Source organism: Gambusia affinis, linkage group LG17, assembly GCF_019740435.1.
Source record: "Gambusia affinis linkage group LG17, SWU_Gaff_1.0, whole genome shotgun sequence".
In the NCBI taxonomy this organism is placed as follows: domain Eukaryota; kingdom Metazoa; phylum Chordata; class Actinopteri; order Cyprinodontiformes; family Poeciliidae; genus Gambusia; species Gambusia affinis.
Window position 1 is genome coordinate 20,746,084 of NC_057884.1, and position 17,052 is coordinate 20,763,135.

A 17,052-nucleotide genomic window follows, 5' to 3' on the forward strand; every position below is an offset into this window, starting at 1 on the left:
TGCGTTTACAAAATAAATCCCTTCAACTTTCTGTCATTATTATGAGATTGCAAAGAGAGAAGTGATAAGCCAAACAAAGATGGCTGCTAATATTTGGAACCGTGGCCAACACAGATTGAATGGTTTCGTTTACTTCCTCCGCTGCCATTGCTAAAAGTACAGTCAGACTACAATTCTAAAACATCACAGAAAATCAACATTATCATTGTCAATGTCTCCTCTGTTTCCTGATTGGGCTGTTTAAATTCTACTGGAGAAATCCAAGTCAATGAGAGAAAATCCAGACAGAACACTAAATGGAGATGAGAATTGAACTGATTTGCGCAGGAGAGGAAAATGTGCAAATCGACTCCAGATCTGAACTCAAAGATCTTGTGAAGATACTGCTGAATCAGGTAAGATATTGTCATTATTTACAGTGAAATGTTTTGTACATGTGCTGAATCGCCAAACAGGAAGGAGGAAGTAATTAAGAAACATAAAAAAGCTATTTCCTTTATAATCTATTAAACTTAGTTCTTAGTATTTATTACATTCACTTCCAACACATACAAGTATCTCTTGAGCAATATACGGATGTTCGCTGTTCCTCTGGGGTGTTTTATGGTTGTCACTTGCATGCTGGGTAATTTTAAAGTCCGCCTTTTATCTCTGGGAAATAAAGGTCAGATCAGCTGGTGAAATTTCCATGGACAGTTTTCAGACTGAGATGTGAACGAAGGGAAAATATGCTGCGTTTTTGGAGCTCGACCGTCCTGTTGCTGTTGTGTTTGCAGCGCGGTAAGAGAAAATTCAAAATTACTTTTAAGTTAATGTCTTAGGTGGTTGAAAATTGGTTAACTTTTATTAAAATAAAAATAAAAAAATCAACACTCAGAGATGATTTTAGCTAAAGAGAGTCAGACTCTTGGTAGTTTGTGCTATCCAGAAAGCTTTAAGGGTTTATTAAGATGTCAAAACTTTATCTCACCAGTTATATCATAAATTATGGGTGACCTATTTGTTAAATACGTCACTGCAAAACTACAACATCTTTTCAAGTATTTTTTGTCTAGTGTCTAGTCCAAATGTATTATTGCACTCAAAATAAGACAAGCACTACTTGGAAGTAACTTTTCAGAAAGATTTAAGATTGTTTAAAGTCAACAATTCATTATTATTAGCAATTATTTTTGCTTAAAACATTGGAAAAAAGTCTAATAAATGGCATATGCTGGTGAACAATGAACCAAAGAGTATATATATATATAAATATATAGTCATATTTAATAGATAAGGATGTTACTGAAAACAGTATTTCAGGAGTACAGATGAATTACACACAGACTGATGTTTAAGACCTTTATTTCTGTTAATTATGATGATTTTCCACTTACAGTAAATGAAAACATGACATTTCCTATTAGAAGCATCAGATCAATTAAACATTTTATTATAGAAATGTGAAAAGTATGTTTACTACTCTCTGGCATCAGGCTTCCAGAATGCAATACATATTTAGAAATATCCTGATAAAGAGTTTAAAAGAGCTTCATGTCAGATATTTAGTGCACAGGACATACCACTTCTTTGATTATAATTGTTCTTTTAAATAGATTTGATTCACATTAGGATATTAAACCAAACTCTGCAGCATTTAGAGTGAGATTAGTTCGGAGAATCATGAAGAAATTAAGCAATTAGGCTAACAGCTTTCTAGTGTTAAGCTAACAGCTGCTCATAGCTGCTGCTAAGCTAGTTAGTGAAAAAGCGTCTTATTTTGTAACTAATTTAATCAGGATTGTTTAGCCTAGGGCATGCTAAGCTATAAATCTGTGAACAAAACTGTCCTGGTAAAGAAAATTAGATTGAATTCAAATATGGATGCTGAACCTAGAAATAAATGTAAACAGCAGTCAAAATGATGCCAGCTTAATTATGAGTATTTTCCCCTATATATTAGTGACAGTTCATAGAAAAACCATATTATACTTTATTTAAAGAGAGAGAACTATTACTTTTGGTGTATTTATGACACACTTAATTTTAGGTGCTATTATACTAAGAGAATATTTTTTGCTAAAATTATGGGTGAATGCTATAGCGTTATTAAAAATAAACTCTTGTAAAGTGAATATGTTTACACTTGATGATATCCATTCAGCTACTGACTAAATTTTACTGGATATTTCGTCTTTTTGCGCAGTTTGTGCTTCGGGGTCTTCACGGTGTGAGACTCTTGAAGGGAAATGTGACTTTGTCTGTGATTGTTCCGACTGTAGCGACGAGCAAAACTGTGGTAAGTTTAAGCTACTAGCCGTTAGCCTACTTACTAACGGCTAGTACAGTCTAGCGCCGTTAGTAGTTTTTAATGTAAATTGATATATGACGTTTTGTGAAAACTAAACTGTCTAAAGGGTACTCTGGAAAATCATTTGAGTGTGACTTTGAGGATGAGGGAGTGTGTGGATGGAAGATTGAATCTGTTGGTGAGAAATACAAATGGCAGAGAGTTCAGAGCGGGGACGAGCTGCCGGAGAGCGGACCGACTTCGGACTACACCACCGGCACAGCTACAGGTGTAAAATTAAATTTTCTTACATTTTTATATAACACAGAAACAATAGTTGAAGTACAAAAGACTTCCTGAACACGTTTGGAGCATTTTTGCCAAGAAACTGATTGAAAATACTTTATTTTGTCTTTAAATCTGCCTCAAACTATTTATTATGTTATATTATGTTCGTTGTCTAAAGATCTTAAAACAATCTTTTCAATATGCTTATCCCTGATTATTTGTTACTGATGTACTTTTGTGTGCAGTGCCTTGCAAAAGTATGGACACCCCATAAATCTTTCTTACATTACCATTAAAATGTGTATTTGTTTTTTACCATTCGACTTGACAGGCAAACACAGAGTAGTGCATCATTATGTAGTAACGTGAAAATTATGCATGGTTTGCAAAAAAAAAAAAAGATATATATATATAATATTCAGTCATTTAAATCTTTTCATGCACAAGTCAAAACCTGACACAAAGTAGAAAAAAACAAAATAAAAATAACTAATACAGAAATGGATGATAAACAATATAACTCCTGGCAATGGTAAAATTACAGGTATAAACCGAAAAAAGTGTCCGTATAAGCTTATTATATCTTAACTTTTTAATACATACAATCAAAGCTGCAGACAGCCTGTAGATAAACCCATAAATCATAATACAACCTTCTTGTTTTTATTTAGTTTTTATTTTTGTACATTTTTGTAAATTTCAAGAATGAAAACAAAGTTTTAGCTTCTCACAGTTATTCCATACACAAGCACCTCTAACTGAACAACAAATATTTTAAACATTTGTCTTGACCTTAATTTATAATTTGTAAAAATCTGAATGGTGTGGCATGCATTTTTTTTTATGGAGGACCCTTTTATTCAAAACTTTACTTGTCTGTGTTTCAAAACATTAAGAAAAATACAATAAAGTTTCTGGTTGTAACATGACAAAATGTTCAAGCGGTACAACACATTTGAAAGGCACTGTAAATTAAATATGTTGCTGCTAAATATCATTAACATATCAGGTGATAATGAAGCCATAAATGTTAGCTGGTAGCATGAAGCATCATATGAACAGATCCTTCAGTAAACTTTAATCTTTATAGCTTAAATGAAAACATTTATTGTCTCCTGCCCTCCAGGCTGGTTCATGTCAGTGAGTGCAGTGGGGGCAGAGTCTCTTCAGAGTTCAGTTTTAATCTCTCCGGAGATAAAGGGCTCTTCGCCAACGTGCCGCCTGCGACTCAGATACTTCCTGTGGGACTCAGGTAACCGTAGACTGCTCAGTGTTGGCCAGACTGGTAAACAATGACTGAAACACTCTAAACATTCACTGGTAGAGAAAAAAAACATGTGAAAAGCTTGAAAATCGGTTACTTTATAAACTGCAAGAAAGTTTAGTTACAATGTAGGATTTAAGAGAAATGTGAGCTTTAAATAGAGAGCCTGAAAGAGGAAGAATATAAATGTTTCCATAGATAGGAGCCACAATTCAGGTCAACTAAGTTGTCCATCCATCCATTAGTTCAGTCATCCATTCATCCATCCATCCATTAGTTCATCCATCCGTTAGTTCATCCATCGTTCCATCCATCCATTGAGTTTATGAGTTCTGATCTTATAGATCTATAGTAGTAGATCTTGTAATTCTTCATATTTAAATTTGGTGTAGAACTGCAGATGTTATCTTTGCTCTGATACGAATAAAACTGAGCTTAATGGAAAAAGTTTTGACATCAGAAAAGCGTCTAAGCATGGTGGAGACATGTGATGCTGTGGGCTTGTTTCTCTGCTAAAGGTATACAAACATTAAAAGTTAGCTCTCTGAGAGGGATGATGACACGTGTCTTTATCAGGGTTGGTGTTAGTAGAATTACCAGATTCATCTTTTTGGCAACGTTGACATTCGTTGTGTTGACATGTTTTAACCACAGGACTCACGGGTTTAGGTCCAGTTCCTCTGTGGGCTTCAATCATCCACCAGGACTCTTCGGAGGCCGTCGTGTGGCGCCCCGAGACCTCCAGCACCCGCAGCTGGAGGGAAGCCACCATCTTCCTGGGCCGCATTTCCTCCCCTTTCCGGATCCATCTCCACTCGGCGCGCTCGGCGGGACAAAACGGAGACGTAGCCATAGACCAGCTGGAGTTCCTGGACTGTGCTCTGCCCTGTGAGTTGACTAATCAGAACAGAAAACTATCATATGAACGGATCATGGATTTGTTTCTACGTGTTTAACCCGACAGCGGGCCCTGCCGGGTCCAGCTGCCCAGCAGGGATGGTGTCGTGTGGTGGTGGTGGTGGAGGCTGCGTGGAGCAGCGGCAGGTCTGCGACGGTACGGACGACTGCGGTGATGGCAGCGACGAGGCGCCCTGCGGTAAGAGATGACAGCATGTCATCAGAAAACTGCAGAACAGCCGAAACACTGAGGGGGATTTGTTTTATTTTATCCTCCAGATGGTTACAACCGCTGTGACTTTGAGGAGGATCTGTGTGACTGGGACCTGAGATCGCTTTCCAAACTCAGATGGATCAGAACAAATCAGGAGAACATCTCCAGAACCGATCCTTGGAAAGGTCCAGGCAGAGATCACTCCAACAATACAGCATCAGGTGCTTCTTTTTTATTACGCTGTTAAAGCTAAGCTGGTCAGATTGTCCTGAAGTTTAAATCTTTAACCAGTTCTGAACTGGTCCAGAATAATTACAGCCTACAGAACCTTTTGGTGCCGTACTAAAACCTTTGATTGTTTTTTTACGGCAGGGTATTTCCTGTACGTCACGGTTCCTGATGGCGATCTCACCATGGACTGGGCGGCTTTTCAGAGCCCTCGTCTTCAACCAACCAACAGCTCACATCCATGTAAGGTCGGTTTGAACAGGCTGGATTACAGCTTGAGTTATTATTTACCATTATTTCAGTTAACATTCAATTACAAAATACAAAGGAGTTTCTGCCAGTTCCTCCAGATATTAAAGGTCTGGTGGTGAAGGAAAGGATGGATGGATGGATAAATAGATGGATGGTTGGATGGATGGATGGATAAACTGATAGATGGATGGTTTTCAGTGTTTTAAGGAATAAATTCTAGATATTTCCGTTTCTTATCTGTAAATTGTAAAAATAAAATGTGGATCATCTGAGCCTCTTTCTGGGCTCAGTTTGTTTACATGTTTTTGGTTCTGTTGTTTTTCCGTAGATGGTCATGTACACTCATCAGTTCGGGCCGCGGTCCGGCGGGCTGACGGTGCTGGTGGCGGACCAGCTCATCTACCCTGTGTGGGAAAGGGGCGGAGCTTTAGGAGACCTGTGGGTGAAGGCGGAGGTGGAGATAGTGTCTAACCACACCTTCCAGGTAAGACATGAAGCACCACCTGCCATAAATAATGATACAGTAGATTATCCTTAATATAGACAGAAATAATGTTCAATATTAATGAAAAACATGCCGTTGGTACAAAATGGCCGCCGTTGACTTTTACTATCAGTTTAAGGACTGATGGTGAAAAATGGCCGTCTGGTCCAACCCTGCCACCACAGCACACCCATGCAATCACTTTTTAATGTTGTTTTTATTTGAATGTCGACGTTTTGTAAAAATCAATTTTCACTTTGACATTAAAGGTTTTTTTCTTAAAAAATTGTTTGTTAAAAAACACATTTTGCTTTAACCAATAGAAAGGGTAAAGCAAAAAAGGGGTGAAAACATTTGACTAAATGTTGAAAATATAACTTGTTATTTTTTATTCTGTTAAATCTCTACAGATTCTCATCATGGCAGCCATCAGAGACCTTGACTATGGAGGAATCGCTGTCGACAGCATCGTGTTGTCCCCTGAATGCCGCCGGTCATCTGGTATGATTATCTCTAATATATGCACATTTGTAAGCAATATAAATAAATTAAACAAACAAATCAATAAAAATATCCTTAAATTTTTCTGTTATGTGACTTTTAGCATTAGCTTTTACAAATTCTTTATGCCTTTACCGGTTTAGCGTTAGCTTCCGCAAATTTTTCAATGTGCTTCACAGTTTAGCGTTGCCTCCTGCTACAAGCTTTAGCATTAGCGTAGCTAAGATTTTTATTTAGCGAATTAGTGATTTGTAAGCCTAACTTTTTGTGTAGCTGTGCCCATAACTGGCATTATACTTTGTTTAACAGCCATTTTAAAAAATGTCTGCCAGAAAAAGAAAACATGATCAATAAAATATGTCTGATGATTCATATTTGGCTTTAAATCCAGGCTATGATTTGACACCAAACATTCATCTAATTGGTAATTTGATTGCAAACACTAACCATGTTGGCCATTTTGAAAAATCAAAAAAGGATCAGAAAATATAACTTTTATGCGTTCGATTATGAATGATTTGACAGAAGAAGTGTTCATCTGTGAAATATTGGAAAGTTTATTGCAAAATACAATTTCCTTGAAGACCCTGGTGGCCATCTTGGATTTTTCACTGGCTAATGTTTTATTGTGAAGAAGCAAATCCTTAGAAACATCTGTGCCGAGTTAGGTTCTTGTGGAAATGTTTTCTAAAATATTTAATTATCTGTTGTGCTAAATAGAAAATACCACCCTGGAAAAATTCCCCAATCCTCCAAAGAATCCTTGCATTGATGATCCAGAGAAGATGTGTGATTTTCAGGCTGACTGCGATGCTGCAGAGGATGAAGCCAAATGTGGTGGGTTTGTTTATTCTAAATAAAGGGATCTGTATGATGGCGTATTAGGGCCATTATGCTATGAATGGAAAAATGGAGTAAATTTACACAAATAAATCAGAAATGTTGGGATCATTTTTTAGAAAAACGTGGAAATTTCAAAAGTCAAAAACTTTGCCTATTAAAACTCAGAAATTTTCAAGTTTTTTTCTACAAAATTTCTGAGTTTTTTGGCGGAATTTCCTCCTTTTTTTCATCTACAATGTTCCTAATGCTCCGTTGCAGATCTGATAAAATAAATGTTTGTTTAGCCATGTAGACAGAGTTTCTCCTCTTCTTGGATCGTTGCTGCAGGGGATTTCTCCTATCCTGGAGGCAGCTCAGGCTGGACTGACACCAGCATTGGGAGTCAAGGTTGGCTGCTGGATAAAAGTTCAACAACTGGAGGTAGAAACTGAACCATTTCAATTAACTGATGTGTGTCTCTAATAATGTGAGGCATTAATCTATAATTTATTTTCTTGACTCAAAGCAGAGTTCCTGTATGTAGCTGAGGCTGCAGGTCAGCAGCTAACCGAAGCCCAGATTCGGACTCCCCTCCTGGGCCCCACCGGTCCGGCATGTAACCTGAGCTTTGACTTTGCGCTCACTGGGAGTTTGGATCACATCGGTAATTTCCCATCCCATGTATGAAATTCGCAGCGTTTTCTCTTCCCAGAAGTGAAAGTGTGTCTGTGGTACAGGTGAGATTTCTGTCAGAGTGATCGACAGCTTGTTGGGAGTGAGGCCTAAGCTGTGGGACTTCAGTGGGAAAACAGGAGCAGGGGGCGAGGAGGAGACCTGGCAACACGTTGACGTTCCTATAGGAGTCAGGAAACATCGCTTCCAGGTCAGGTTTCAGACCTATTACTCAAAATTCACATTTTGCATATTTTTATTCGTCCATTTGAGTTTCAGCTGCTTCTAAAAAAACTCAAGCGCTTAAAAAAACAACAACAACTAGCTGTTTTTTTTGAGGCAATTATTTAATGTTTTTTTGGTGTCTGGAAAAGGAGCTGTTGCAGAAACCTCCAGAGAAGTCACATTGGACAGGAGCTACGACGTTACCTAGCAACCCCAGCCAAGCCCAGCCTGTTACCTAGCAACCGCAGCCGAGCCTATATCAAATTAAACTTTGAAAATAAAGTTATTGTTTATTTTAGCAATGTTGGACAGACCTAATTTTTTGTCTAACTCTTTAGCGTTTTAGCTAAGTCAATTTTTCCAGATAAACTGTGAAACTCTAATTAATTTGGTTGTTTCGTAAACCTTCAATTCAATCATATTCAACTTATGGGTTGAAGTTTTAGTTATTGACTTTTAAAAATTCTTAGCTTGTTCATAGTCGTGCTCTTATTTTGAAGGAGGTGAAGATGGCAGTTTTGTTTCCTCTGATCATGATCAGATTTTACTAATTATCTTTATTGCTGTGTAAATGGCAAGAAAACCCAATAACAAACGAATGAAGTATACAGAAGAATACCCCACTTACATGAATGTACTGTATTGTAACTCCTGTTGACGAGACATGGTTGAATTTAGCATTTTAGCTTTAGCTCTTTAGCATTAGCTTCTATGTTGATATAGCACCTTAGTGCTAGTACAACTAATGTAAACAAAAACCTAGTATTTTGGCAGGTTATAATATAACTGTACATTATATTATACAGTTAATAAATATAATGTAGACGTATCGTAACTCTGTCTGTCAGTGTCAAAACAGCTAATCCTCTCTTTTTTAATCAGTTAGCATTTGAAGCTCGCGCTGTGAGCGTTCAGCCTTTTCCTTGGATCAAAGTGAGGAACGTTCACTTCACCAGCTGCCACGCCGACTACATTCCATCTTTACCGACAGGTAACATTCAGAATGATTTCTAAATAAAAAATAACGACTGTTTGAAGTAATTTAACTTCTCTGGATGACAGGGGTGTCGTGTATCTTTGAGGACGGACTGTGCGCTTGGTATCAGGACAACAGTGACAACTTTGACTGGTCTGTGGTTACTGGGATGGATCACAGCATCGGAGTAGGTCAGATCATAGATTATAAAGGAACTAATACTTTTTTTTTTAACCCAACTTAATTTTTACCTTCCTTATCACTTGTAGAAAACCTCAACATGTGAAGGAATTGAATAGTTTTGTACAAAGTATTTCTTCAAGTTAAAAAATGTTTCACCATTTCTATTGATGGTAACAGAAAAACCTGTATCTATAGGGAATTAATCTTTATTTGGAGGATGAATAAAACAGAAATAAAATAAGAAAATAAAGTTAAATAAAGTGTTTCTAAGTTGTTTAAACCTTAAAAACTAAATATTAAATACCGAATTTAGTTTATTGCTTACAATGGAGGATTATTAAGAAAATATTTTTTTTAATTCCTAGATAAAAATTATACATGTATGAGAATAAAGTCATAATAAAATGAAAACAAAGTTATAATATTTCAAAAATAAAGTCATAATACTTGTAATAGTCGTAATACAATGACTTATTTCTGTGGTATTTTGACTTCATTCTTGTAATATTATGATTTCATTCTTATAATTTTATTTATTTTTAAATTTATTTTAGCTTGGCTGTAATATTCTGTCATAATTCCTGTACATCTAAACATAAGAAACATAATTTTTATACCTTTAATTGGAAAAAATCATTTGTGGTCCATGAGTACAATCAACTTACAAATAAATAATATAATTTTTTATTTTTAAATTAAAATATATATTTTTTATTTTTATTTTAAAAAATAAATAAAAGCTGTAAAACTAAAAAAATTTGTATTAAAAATAATTGGACAATATAAATGTGCTTAATAAAAAATCTACGAGTTTCACTTTTTGATTGAATTATTATAATATATCAATAACCGTTCAGTTATATTGTAATTTAATGAGTGAGATCTGTTCTCCTGGGATGGAAATCCTGATCTGGTTGCTGTTGATCAGGGACGAGCCTCGTTGTGGACATGTGGAGTCCTTCGCTACGCGGAGCGTTTGGACGCTTGCTCTCATTCCCACAGCAGCCCACTCCCACAGAGAGCTGCCTGACCTTCTACTACAAACTCTACGGGCCGAACGCAGGTGAGCTAACCCAGAGCTAGCTGCTCCAAGACTGATATGAGCGTCTCCTCTGGGATTAACTCTAACATCCTGGTCCCATCCAGGTGCTCTGAACGTGAAGCTGACCGACGGCCTCGGATATGAGATTTTACTGTGGACCCGCAGCGGCGCTCACGGCAACGAGTGGCACGAAGCGCACTGCCCAGTACCGCAGCAAAACTCAAACTTTCAGGTGTCAAACTGTTCAATCAGATACAAAAAAAACTTTATTTTTGTTCTGCTTGAGAGTCTAAAATGGTCAGATGTAATCTGAGGAAATACAAAAAGCAGCTTTCAGATTTTAGTTGTTGAGTGAAAAGTATTATTTTGCAAAATTCATATTTTGTACATTTTTGTACTTTCATTTGAGTCTCTACTGCTTCTAAAAACAGCAGCAAAACTTTAAAAAGGAACAAAAAGAAAACACCAACGCATTTCTTGGGAATGTCACAAACCAGCAGCCACTGCCCCGTTACCTAGCAACGCCAGAGAAACTCAGCCCATCGCCTAGCAACCCCACACCATCACCTAGCAACCAAAGCTGAGTTCCAGCAGAATATATTGAACATGTTTGGTATCACATGTAGATTTATCCTAACCTGCTCAAGAAAACTCAGTGAATCATTTTTAGATGAAAACTAAATCAAATGCATTTAATCATATTTTCAAATTATTGATACTGATTGATGCTCTCAGGGAACACAGTGATAAACTAACATTTCCAATCAGACTGTAAATTTTGTTCTTTAGTTTTCATCAATAAGTGAAATTTATCATAATGATAAATCAAAATTCTTATTAGAAATGTTTCACAATAAATGATAATCGATAATGTCCACACATACTACTGATCACTGATTAATACTTTAAAAAGTAACTCATTTTACTGATGGCTTTATTTCAAAATTAAATTAAGTGAGATTACATGCAACTTTGTAACTTTCACTTGTAACATGAGAGACATGTTTTATTATAAGTGAAATAATCTGCTCCATCTGCATAGATACAACAGAGTAAATCTTTAAACATCCTTGTCATCCCCCAACAGTTGATGTTCGAAGCAGTTCGGTCCGGTTTCGACGGCCAGGTTGCCATCGACGATGTGGCGTTTCTGGACGGCCCGTGTGCCATGCCCAGGAAATGCTCCTTTGAAGGCCAGAAGTGTGGTTACAGCAGTTACGGCGCCATAAACTGGCTCCACAGAAACGGACACACCACTACGACGAACGGACCCAGAACAGACCACACCCTGGGGACCGAGCTAGGTCAGCAAAACCCGATCAGAGGACAGAAAACAGGAAAACAGAGGATTCATCCCATCCTGCTGTCTATGTCCAGGTTACTACATGATGGTCAACACAGACGCAGACATTCTGCCACCAGGTAGCGCCGCTGTCCTCATCTCCCCCGTCCAACAAGGAACCACCAGACCCGAATGTGTCGGTTTCTGGTATCATATGACAGGAGGGAACCCAGGTGAGTCTTATACCTACAGCACTGCAAGACCTTCATGTTGTTATAAACTATTTCTTAGACATTTTATGATCTGTTGTGGTTTTCTTTGTTTTATATTTACTGTTTGTAAGGATTGTATTTACTGACAAATTATGTTCAGTTAAGTTGTTTTTAACCTTTTTTTTGTTCTTAAGGAGAAAAATCACTCATTGTCCAGAAACAACAGTTATATAAAATAGGGTTTTGATTAGTTCTGGCTCATTAAATGTTAATGTGTATTTAATAAATTTCAAACTTCAAAAATGTCAACGTTCTTCTGGAGTCACAAACTGTTCACACAGAAGTTTCATTGCGGTTGCATTTAATTAGTGGTGTGAACGACCATTCAAAAAATAAATAAAATTATTTCCACCTGCTGTGTGAAAATAGCCTAAAAAAGCTGCTTTCTGTCAAAACACTTCACTATTTCCCTTTTTTTTCTTTATTTTATTTTGTATTTGTACCTCATTAATTTGCCCGTAGAACTAAAATTGTGTTTTAAATGTTTTTCTGCTTCTATAAATCACTTGGTGGTGTGTACCTTCCAGCCTTCTTTACGGTGTACGTCAAACCCCAGAAGGGAGAGAGAGTCCCGATCTTCTCTGAGAACCTGAACGAGGGAGACGACTGGCGTCACGTCAACAGCAACATCTCCGTTGGACTTGTGCCGTGGCAGGTACAGAGCGACGTTAGAGAGTATTTCTTCCCCAGTCAGGTTGATGTTTCACTTGGTTTTGCTCCGCAGTTGGAGTTTGAGGTCGTCGGATCAGGAAGTCGAGGTTCCCACGTTGCTGTTGATGACATCACAGTCTCGGCTCATCCATGTGGAGATCAAGGTTTGTTTTCATCTGAGTCAGGAGCTGAGTGCAGATGACACTGCTCACCATCTTCAAATCTAACAGCAACATTTGTGCTGCGTTTGTGCAGCAAAAATTTTAATTTGTGCCGCTATCATCTTAGAAATATTATTAAAAAACGTTGCTAGAGTTCAACCTGCCCCCATTCAGGTTTACAAAATCTAGCAAATTTGGTGCCAATCAGCTTTGCTTGTGCAGCAAAAACTTTTGTTTATGCCGCTAACATTTTAAAGATATTAGTAAATGTTTCCAGAAGTCATGAAAGGTCAACCAGCCCCCTCCTTCTTCAGATCAGGCAAAATTGGTGTCTATCAAATTGACTAGGTTTGTGCTGGTTTGTGCAGCAAATAATTTTTTGTTTGTGCTGATTTAATGAAAGTTTAAAAGCCAAACCGTCAACCCCCAAATCAAATCATTACTCAAATCAAACAAAACTGCCATCAAATGTTTGTGCTACATTGAAATGAAAATCTTTACTGCACAAACATTTGACACCAGTTTAGTTAGATATGATATTCATACTAAGAGTATGGAGACAAAAAAACAAGCAGAATTTTTTCTCTGTGTCTGGATTAATACGATAACATATAAAAATATTTTATCCAGTGACATTGTGGAAAAAAGAGCATCTTATGTGACACATGGAACCGTCAGCTGCATCAGTAATGTCAGATTTCCTTGAAGGAAAAGCTTGAACTTCATGCATATTGAGGTTCAGACTTTCTACCTCAGGGTCCAAGTGCAGTTTGGAGAATGGGATGTGCAGCTGGATCAACATTCAGGACAGAGAACGGGAGAAGCTGGACTGGGAGCTGACCAGTCCGGAGAAGGAAAAGCATTATCCAGTCCCACCTGAAGACCACACACTGGGAACAGAGAAAGGTCAGAGAGGAAGACAGCAACACTGGAGCTGATTTGATCGGTTTTTAAAGAGGTTCTGTTCTGGTTCTAATCCAAAATCAGGGTTTGAACTGGTTCCTGAAATGCTTGAATTTTACTTAGGTCTGTACTGGTGTTTGTCAAGGTTCAAAAAGTGCCTGATTTCTAAAAGAAGTCATTGAAAAGTGCTTGATATTGAAACTGTTTTATTATAATGTTATCAGCTAGAAATACCAAAATTAATTATATTTGCTGGATGACATAAAACTCAGTGAGAACATTTTTAGAGATTCTTTTAAAACTTTCTCTGACCAGTCATGTGTGTAGCTTGTCTTTGAGAGACATCTCAAAACATAAAACTTAGTTTTATTTTATTTTACTAGAATACTATCAGGAAAGTAATAAATGATCATATAATAGTGAATTGAAAATAGAGATATGAACAAAACCAATGAACTAAATAACTGCTAAATGTTGTGCTGGGAAACTTTTAAAATTCTTGAAAAGTGCTTAAATTTTACCGTCTACCAACAGCTGATCGTGAACGAACTCAGCGGACATTGGAGACATTTTGAACTGAACATCACATCTCGTGAGGGATACCAGGTCAGACTTTCCAGAAAACTAGAAACTTGGAACGTGGACTCACGCTAGCTGAAGATGACGACGACTACTTAAGATTAACGGTTTAGTTGTCGACACAACGCGCTAATCTCAAATGTACGCTTGATATTTAAAAGTAAAAAGGAGTAGCAGTACTTTACTACTAATTTTCAACACTACGAAAACTAGATAATGTCAGTGGAAAGTTTTAATTTAAAAAAAGCGAGAAAGAGGGAGCTAGGTTAACTATGTTAACTATGCTAGCACCACTAGCTTAGCTTGACAACTTCAACATGTAAATGTGCTGCAGAAATCGGTGCGTTTCAATTCATTTAAAAATAAAGACAGCTCCTGTGTTCAGGCTACCACTTATTAATAGTCACAAAAGAAACATCAATTATGAAAACAATACTGTAACGGACTCGATGTTTTTCACAACGACGCATAAGGGCCATTGTAGATAGAAAAAAGGGGGTAAATTTCCACCAAAAAACTCTTGTTTAAAACTATGTTTAATGTAAAATTTGAAACTTTCCTTATTTTCCAGAATTTTTCTTAGATTAAATTCAAAATTTGAGTTTTTTCTGTTTGGTTTCCTTAATATGCCATTGTAGTTATTTGTGTTGCGTGTTCTTTTGATGTTGAATACTGATACATTAGTAGAGCTGGTGTTAGTCAGTTGCTATGGCAAAAGGTTTGTGTGTAGCATAGCTCAGGGGTTTTCAAAGTATGAAAGGGTGAGCCCCCCTCCAAGGAGCACAATGCCTGCTGCGCCAAGGTGGTGGGTGGGGTAAAACTCCACCTTCAGCCCTGCTCTGGCCAAAACCAGTGATGGCATAGTTACTTTGAAAAAAGTAACTTTAATCGAATACTGATTACTCCTTGAAAAAGTAACTTAGTTATATTACTGACTACTGACTTGGAAAGTAACTAAGTTACATTAAAAGTAACTGTTAAGTTACTTTCAGCAGCTGCTAACAACAACGCTCCACCTCCTGTGAAAATCACATTGATCTTTGCTAATACTTAATTGTAAGCTATTTTATAATGGTAACATCAACAATGTGTCTCCACTGATAAGGTTGAACTGAAGAGGAGATTGTACAAAAAAACAGTACAAAAAATAAAAAACGTGAGTAATTTGTGTGGTCCTCTGTTGTCTGGAAAACTCTAAGAAGGATTTTAAAGCCCCCCCTCCCCCAGCCTCCAGATTCTGCGTTACGGCCCTGCGTTTGGTGTCACAGCACAGAGCTCCTCCTGCAGCTCACAGCTCAGATGGCTGCACAGATTTGTGACACTTGAGTAACTTCACGTTCAAAAACGAGCCCAAAAATGCGCAACCAGCAACTCGTTAAATTTTCAAGCGACTTTTAAAAAATGAAGCCCAAAGCCGCTTATAATAATCGGACTTGGCGACAGAAACTCAAAATAGTTCCAGTTTTTCCTCCAACAAAATGCGCATCTCCCTCCATTGTTTAAGAAATCGATTAAATAACAAAAGAAGATAATGCTTGATAACAGTGATTTTGATAAGTAACTGTAGTCTGACTACTGGATTTGAAATAGCAACGCGTTAGATTACTGGTTACTGAAAAAAGTGGTCCGACGTCGGTAACGTTACTGACGTCACTGGCCAAAACATCCTCTAAGGGGGGAAACATTTCCACTGATCCCCGCTCCAAACGCGCACCCCACAGTACCAACTTTTTCCTAAATCCACAGAGTTGATCGTGTGCGTAAAAGACGTTTCTCTCACATCAGTAGACAGCAAGCAGATAGCTTTTCCGGTTTATTTTTTCCCTCGCACCGCGCCTCCCCTAAAGTGCTCTGGCGCCCCCCAGGGGAGGCGCGCCTCACACTTTGAAAACCGCCGGCATAGCTGACACACAGAGTGATTAAAAAGAAGAATATGAGTGGTTTTGAGTTATTTTTAAACAGTTTTCTGCGTTATTTTCCCTTTCACGAGGCTCACCCTACTAGATTAATAATCTCCAGGTTTCATTCATTTAATCAACAGAGTTGTTCTGTGCGGCAGCACTGTAATTAATGACAAGTTAAAAAAAAAAGTCTTTTTGCCCTCCAGTATTGTGTGCATGTGCAAAATAACATGCAACATGTCTGAGTCATTGGGATTAAAGAATGTCAAAGTTGAAATCTCTCCTGCATTTTGTTCTTATTTTCAACAGATTGTGTTTGAAGGCATCAAAGGCACATCTGGTTTTGTAGCTCTGGATGACATCGAGTACACCGTTGGATTCGACTGCACCACTAGAGTCACAAAACCAAGTAAGACTGGAAATTAGGGGAAGAAATTTATCATCACTTCAAAATCTTCCTGATTGGTCAATGTTGGACAATCAGGCACTGCGCAGTTACCTAGCAACCCCAGTAGAGTTCTGCCGTCACCTAGCAACCATGCGGAGCTCCAGTACATTTGGTCAGCTGGTTTTATCGCTGTACAAATGCTGCTGGGAAAGACGAGTGTTTAGTTGTTGACTTACCATCCATAAACCACTTGCTGCATTCTCGTTGGTTGTGCAGGAGGCGCCACTTCTGCTTTTCAAAGATGTATGGTTCTAATATAGCAGATCTGGCCAGCAGTTTATTTGGATTTAAAGAGACGAGACATCCTAAAACAGCTCAAATAGGAAGAACTGATCAGATTGAAATCTTATTATCTAAAAATGATTTTGAGCAAAATTTGTAATGAACAGGTTTTGTATAGCCCACAGACAAATCCTAACCTGTTTAAGAGATACCAACATGTTTGTTGTAGTTTTTTACAGCCTTTCTAGGAGTAAATGATTTCCGTCTCTCTTTCAGCCTCGAAGCCGGACAAAAACCTCTTTACTATTAAAAATAA

General features: G+C 37.6%; 1 protein-coding gene and 1 long non-coding RNA gene across 2 annotated transcripts; both read left to right on the forward strand.

The window, feature by feature from the left end:
- The first annotated feature begins 697 nt into the window (after positions 1-697).
- On the forward strand, positions 698-13,621 carry mamdc4 (MAM domain containing 4). Its single transcript, XM_044096297.1, has 23 exons — positions 698-780; positions 2,186-2,278; positions 2,397-2,558; positions 3,684-3,809; positions 4,476-4,709; positions 4,786-4,917; positions 4,998-5,153; positions 5,305-5,408; positions 5,741-5,896; positions 6,307-6,397; positions 7,118-7,234; positions 7,568-7,660; positions 7,746-7,883; positions 7,957-8,102; positions 8,999-9,107; positions 9,179-9,283; positions 10,204-10,338; positions 10,422-10,549; positions 11,405-11,621; positions 11,695-11,832; positions 12,399-12,526; positions 12,596-12,686; positions 13,440-13,621. The coding sequence occupies exons 1-23, from the start codon at positions 729-731 to the stop codon at positions 13,619-13,621; spliced, it is 3,033 nt and encodes a 1,010-aa protein (XP_043952232.1). The 5' UTR covers positions 698-728.
- A 483-nt stretch (positions 13,622-14,104) lies between these two features.
- On the forward strand, positions 14,105-17,028 carry LOC122819190. Its single transcript, XR_006368569.1, has 3 exons — positions 14,105-14,192; positions 16,376-16,475; positions 17,013-17,028. It is a non-coding gene; the product is annotated as an uncharacterized LOC122819190 (long non-coding RNA).
- Positions 17,029-17,052: the final 24 nt, after the last annotated feature.